Below are 6,500 nucleotides of genomic sequence, written 5' to 3'. Positions count from 1 at the left end.
GGGGTGGGGGGGGGGGTTTGAGCAACGTTTTCTATCAAGATATTTAATAAAAACTTATCTGAATGAGTTTCTTCTTGACTGTATAGGAAACTACTCACCTCAAACAAGACAAACAGACATGTAAAACATCTTCAAATTGTATTCACTTTACAAGAAATACAAAGAATTATGCAGAAAGAAACCTTAAACAGAAACACTTCAGGTTTGTTTGCCAACTAAGTAAAGCATCCATCCCTCGTGTAGAATTCCCCTAAACCCTCCCATATAAAACTAACTTAAACGTGCTCTTTGTTCACCATGTAAAATGTCAACTTCACACACCATTATTTTAACATTGTTTCAGACTTCAACAGAAAGGCTAGATATATTTGCAGCTACTGGAGAAAAGTCCAGGAACATGTAGAAGACTATTTACAGAAGTGTTGGTTCATACGCTCAGATATGACAGTCCGGCAGGGTCAATGCTTTTCACTTATGAAAATGTAGAATTGGAATTTGATTTACTTTCTGAATTGACTGGAATTTAAATTGAATTTACCCCAACCCTGAAGTCAGTCACTTAATGGTCAAATAAAAGCTCAGATCAACAAAGTGAACTACTGTGGGTTAAATACAGACTGGGTCAATCACAGTTGGTTGTTTTGAATCTTCGTTAAAACAAAACGCACTTCCTGGTAAAGATAAAACTACCACGGTCATGTCATTAACAACAGGAGGAGAGGATGGAAACAAAACGGCTCATTTCTACCAACCTAACTTCAAAGGAGCCTCAATCATGAATACAATCAGTCTAAAACAATACATTTCCCAACCCTCACTATAAATTGGCTCAGAACTACAAAACCCATCCAAAAGACCAGGTGGGAACTACAATTCCAGTCCTTCCAGCCGAATACATGCTGGGTTAAAGACCTACATCCCCCATCCTGACCCCAGGCCATTGGAACTCCTGCCTCCACTGCCGCCATAGTAACTGCTGCTCATACCGCCCTGGTTACCTGACAGGAGAGAGATACACACTATAGGACCGAGGAGTTCAGAGATCACAGTCTAAAGCTTGATAGTCCGGGTCATGCGTAGATACATGTGAACAGGTGGGTGTGTTTTACAGAGCTGATACTCACTATAGTCACTGTAACCTCCCATGCTGCCCTGGCTGCTGTAGCCTCCAGAGTATCCAGAGCTCAGCCCTCCACTGCTATAGGAGGACTGGCTTCCCATACCCCCCTGCATCGGACTGCCGTACGAGCCATTACTGCCCCCTGCTGTAGAGTTCAGGAACAGCTCCACATAGCGGTGCTCTGCAGGACAGAGACAGCTGGTTAGTACATGAATTTCATCATATTAAGGTGGGAAAGCTGGGGAGGAAGAGAGAAACATTTTTTAAGAGTGCCTTTCATAATGGCGGTGGCCGGCTAAAAAATGTATAAAAAGACTCACGCATGTTGGCCTTGTCCTTCGACATGGCTGCCACAGCATCCTCATGTGTAGCAAACTCCACGTCAGCCTCTCCTGTCACTCTGCCGTCTGGCCCGATCTCTACATGCACTCTCACTGGGTTCAGAGGAGAGAAGAACTACGGAGAGAGAGAGGGAGCAGTGTTATTCTCATCATCTCTCACACAGACCATTCTTAGTAGTATATCCTAGAACTCACATTGTAGATGTCAGTCTCTGTGGCTCTGTAGGGCAGACCCCTCATGTGAACACAGTGACCCGTGGTGCTCTGGAAGGAGGAGCTACTGTCACCATACCGCCCATCAGACACACCTGAGGTTAGACACATACACCTTAGTTATGGAGAGACTGGTCTGGGGCATGGAGACATCATACCGTCATGACAGAGGGCTAGGAAGAGCATGACTGGAGACATCATACCGTCATGACAGAGGGCTAGAAAGAGCATGACTGGAGACATCATACCGTCTTGATAGAGGGCTAGGAAGAGCATGACTGGAGACATCATACCGTCATGATAGAGGGCTAGGAAGAGCATGACTGGAGACATACCGTCATGATAGAGGGCTAGGAAGAGCATGACTGGAGACATACAGTCATGATAGAGGGCTAGGAAGAGCATGACTGGGAGACCATCATGTTATGATCCATAAACATTTATGACTGATAATGGCTCCCAATTAATCCAGTCGGCTGAAACAAAACAAGATCTTCTTACACTGTGCAGACATCACACACACCCTCTCCCCAACACACACCTCCACCATAGCCTCCGCGTCTAGCCCTGTCGTAGGAGCCCCCTCCTCGGCCCCCCATCATGTTGTACCCACGGCCCCCAGACGGTCTGTCATAGGGCCCCGGTCTCTGCATCCCCATAGGTTTCCTCTGGGGTTCGTAGTGGGTCCTCACCTCGGCACGGCTGCTCTTGAAGATCTCAATGTACCTGAGATACATACAGTACACACACCACCATGAAGACCACCACACACAGGAGGAGGTGTAGACTAGAGCTAGCTACTGTACAGCTCCTAAGGCTGAATCAATGTGTCTGTTCAAATGGAAAGGGTACCAATAAAGTTGGGTGTTCAATATGCAGGTGATAAGCTGACATTTTGGTGTATTTGCTTGTCATTGAGGGTACTGAAAAAGTTGGGCAATTCAGGACAAGTGCTGCCAAGTGCAGTACTGCTCCATAGGTAGGTGAGTCTTGAACTATGTGAGACTTGATCTAGTGGGTAACAGTATACTGTCTAGTATAAAAGCCTTGACAGTACAACAGGCACTTTTCTTATGGTCACCTGCAGATACCCAATACAGTTAACATTGATGTTACAGTACAATCTATGTCCCTGCTATGGTCATTGTCCTGTTGTTATCCATGGAGACCCACTCTCTGAGCATTACCTGTGAGTGACAGTGTGCAGGGTCCGTGTCCTCGTGTTGATTGGCCCTCAGTGAGTTAGGACACCTGGGAGAATCCTGTCTGTCTATTGGCTACCTGTAGTGATGTTTAGTGCCCAGGAACCAATCAGCTTCACTCTTAAGAATCAGGGTCAAATGGATATGCCCAAATTCAACTGCAATTTTTACTCTGCACTCTCAACCAAACTTGGTGACAAACCTGAGAGCTTACAAGACACCTCGGCACTAAACTCAGAATATGATCTATCTCCCAATGGTTTAAGAACAAGATAATGTGCTTCATTTTCCCAAAGACTGCTGTGAGTGAATGAGTGTTAGTGTGTTCTGATCTAATATTGTAACTATGTGTCTTTACAATCAATATCGGAGTATGTGTTGTCTTAAATTAACTGTTCTGTTGAGTGTCAGTTATACCTGTTAATGTTTGTAAGTTGTACACCATAAGAACAGCAACTTTATCCAGCCAGCCAGCCAACCAACCAACCATCCCCACCTGTGCCCTATTCTTTCCTTGTGTTTCTTTAGAGCCTTTTCAGCTATATCCTGTGAAGCAAACTGCACGAAGGCCTCCCCCGTACTCCTCCCCTGGAAGTCCAGCGGCAATGTTATCCCATTTGGCACGATTTCCAACCCTTCAACCCAAGGACAGATAACCCCAGTGGGGGACACAGTAAATCACATGCCCAGTTACAGAAAGGTAGCTTTCTCTGTTGTTGCTTTATTTATTCATGAAAACTATGCATTACGACATGTACTGTACATACCAGGTGAGTATTTTTAACCAATGAGACTCAGCAACCATTCAGGCTACTTACTTTTACTGCATTTGGGGGAACATAAAGGAGGATGAGAGGAAAGAGTGTCGAGAGAGAGAAAATGTGAGAAAATGAGGGAGAAAATTAAGGAGAAGATTAGGGGGAGAAAATGAGAGAGAAAATGAGAGGGAGAAAATGAGAGCGAGAAGGATACAGAAGAGGAAGCGACTGTAGGTGTGAAGGAATGAAAATAAGTGGCTCTGGCAGTACTTGTTACCTTTAGTACCCACCCATTCTATAAATTGTCCCAGTGGGATGAATTACATCTTTGTTATGATATAGTGGGTTCATGGGAAAACACCAAAGGACAACTGTCAAAGAAAAGTGACAGACGGAACTAGCATGTCAGGCCAAATTATTGTACAGAATAATTCATTTTAAAAAGTGTTCGTTGGGACCAAACCAGTGATAGAGAAAGGTGATGGGGGAAATCCTGGACAAACTATAGCTTATATAATGTAAGTCGCTCTGGATAAGATCATCTGCTAAATGACTGAAAAATTTAAATTATCCTGGATCATTGATGAGGACTGAGGACGGTTTACCTCCTCCTACAGGATGTTATGGGGGTGTTCATGTGAACCAGTGGGAGCTAGCTACTGGTACCTGAGAGGAACTGGACGATCTCCTCCTTGCTGCAGCCGAAGGGGAGGCCTCGGAGCCTGACCAGGCCGTCTCCAGTCGTTTCTGGGCTGTTTGGACCAGAATGTTTCATCACCCAGTCCATTTCCACGTTGTTGGATTTAAACACTGTGGACAAACAAGTCAAGTCAACACAAAGACACTACTGCTAGTGTTACATAGTGTAAAAGGTTAAGAAATGTAGCCTAAAGTGAAGTCCCAAGGCACATATTATGCTTCAGCTGCAAACACTGAAACTTCAGGAAGACTTGGACAGTGACACATAAACACACACCTTCCACATATCTGTGGCCCATGGTTTCTCTGTCCTTCTTCACAGCGATCTTCAGGTCATCCTCATTCTCCAGCTCAACGAAGGCCTCTCCGCTGGGTCGGCCCTCACGCGTGGAGGTAAAATGAATGCTGGTGCCATTGTTGGCGATTTTACAATCTATATGCCAAGAAGAAGGTGGAGGGACTCACAGTTATCTCAGATGTGAGAGGTGTAGGCTATAAAGGTGTTGTAGAAAGCTATTCAAGTTTTATCGTAAAGGTGTTATTACCTGAGAAGAACCTCCGTACTTCATCCACAGAGACTGACCATGGTAGGCCTCTCACACGCACCACGTAACCCTCTCCATCAGACATGGTTGGTATTCTCTTAAACCTGAGGAAAGTAAAAGAAGCATAAGGGTATTTTTGCAATGCTTAGATAACGTTAGCTAATTACCTTTACTCAGCTAGCTAGTTACCTAGCTGGCCATCTACATTGTATTTTACTTTTAGGTAAGTGAATGAAGTTATGTAGCATTTGCAGCGATTTAGAATGTATAACGTCACAAGACATGATTAGCTATCTAACAGGCTAGCGCATTATGAATGTAGCTAGCACATTGTTGCTACTAGCTAGCTAACGTCAGTTATATTAATTTAGCTGGCTAGCTAAATCCATTATCACGAAACATACTATTTAATTTACACATAACAAACTAGCTTGATTAAGTCAGTGTGTCTAACGTTATTAGATAAGAATAAGTTCATTATCGTCGACAGTCAGACACAAATGTCAGGCCTGGCGTTAGCTAGATAAGTTAGCGCTTAACGTTCGCTACCTGGCTTGCTAGCTTGATCAAATTGGCTGACCTAAACAGCAAGCAAGGACTCACAAGCTAAAGGTATTATCACAAATCACATTAGTTGAAAAATAAACATAGATACCTGTTAATTTGAATTCAGTGACAATATTATCACTACCACGATTGGTAGTATAGCTAGCTAGATGTGTTTCGGGGTGTCAGGTCGGTCTGTTTCTGCTAGCTAGCTCCTAGCTTGCTAACTTGGTCCACGCCCAAAAAGTATGACGTAGCCTATCTGGGCCCTGTCTGTGGCCCCATTTCACTGAGGAATCTTTCAAATGAAAACTGTACCAATGCTGAAGACTAAACGACACCTATCTAGTTTCTTGGGAAACTTGCAAGCTATTTCTTGCTGTCAAATTTAACATGTACATAGCTTTCCAATGCTCTTGAGAAAAAAATGCACTCACATTACTCTAAGGTACATTCCTAATACAACATTTAAGCACCTATAGGGGTTCCGCCAGTGTTGCAATCTGAGGAACACCTAAAGGTGCCTCCAGAAACGTTTTCTTATTAGAGTGTGGCGATTGGGATTGAGTGCATTTCTCATCTGATCATCTGTGAAGAGTGCCTGGCAATGAAAACAACCTATACTGGAACGTGCCTTAAATCTCCAATTTCAAGTTCACAGAGGAACACAAATTTAATTGAGTTAACTCCCGGGTGGTGCAGTGGTCTAAGGCAGCGCCAGCGGTGCCAGCGGAGACTCTATGTTCGCGCTAGTGTTACCGGGAGGTCCGTGGGGCGACGCACAATTGGCCTAGGATGTCCGTGGGGCGACGCTAACCAAGGTGCACGGTGTTTCCTCTGACACATTGGTTGAGACAAGATAGTTATTACTAACAACAATTGGGTACCACGAAAAAGGGGGTAAAAATAAAAAAGTAATTGAGTTAAAGGTAGCTTCTTTTAGATTTCCATTAAAATGGGCAACAATAGCTTTTTAGCAAGAAAATATTTCTCAAGAAAGAATTTACCTAGTGGGGGTGAGGGGGAACTGAAAAATAGCGGAGGATGAGGGGATTTGATTCATCTGGCCTGGGTAT

General features: G+C 44.0%; 1 protein-coding gene across 2 annotated transcripts; it reads right to left on the bottom strand.

Moving 5' to 3' along the window:
• Positions 1-124: 124 nt before the first annotated feature.
• On the bottom strand, positions 125-5,687 carry LOC110489103 (heterogeneous nuclear ribonucleoprotein H). Of its 2 annotated transcripts, none has more exons than XM_036943277.1 (10): positions 5,534-5,687; positions 4,879-4,982; positions 4,611-4,766; positions 4,301-4,444; positions 3,373-3,511; positions 2,216-2,400; positions 1,657-1,769; positions 1,441-1,576; positions 1,125-1,301; positions 125-1,002 (listed from the first exon to the last, which is right to left on the bottom strand). In XM_036943277.1, exons 2-10 carry the CDS (start codon positions 4,961-4,963, stop codon positions 995-997), a joined length of 1,143 nt encoding a protein of 380 aa, XP_036799172.1. In that variant the 5' UTR covers positions 4,964-4,982; positions 5,534-5,687; the 3' UTR covers positions 125-994. The 2 variants fall into 2 exon arrangements, with proteins under 2 accessions (XP_036799172.1, XP_021417350.1); XM_021561675.2 differs by having other exon boundaries at positions 125-998.
• Between the last annotated feature and the right edge of the window lie 813 nt (positions 5,688-6,500).

This window comes from Oncorhynchus mykiss, chromosome 14, assembly GCF_013265735.2.
Source record: "Oncorhynchus mykiss isolate Arlee chromosome 14, USDA_OmykA_1.1, whole genome shotgun sequence".
NCBI classification, from domain to species: domain Eukaryota; kingdom Metazoa; phylum Chordata; class Actinopteri; order Salmoniformes; family Salmonidae; genus Oncorhynchus; species Oncorhynchus mykiss.
Note: the sequence above shows the minus strand (reverse complement) of the source record. Positions and strands in the feature narration are given on the sequence as shown.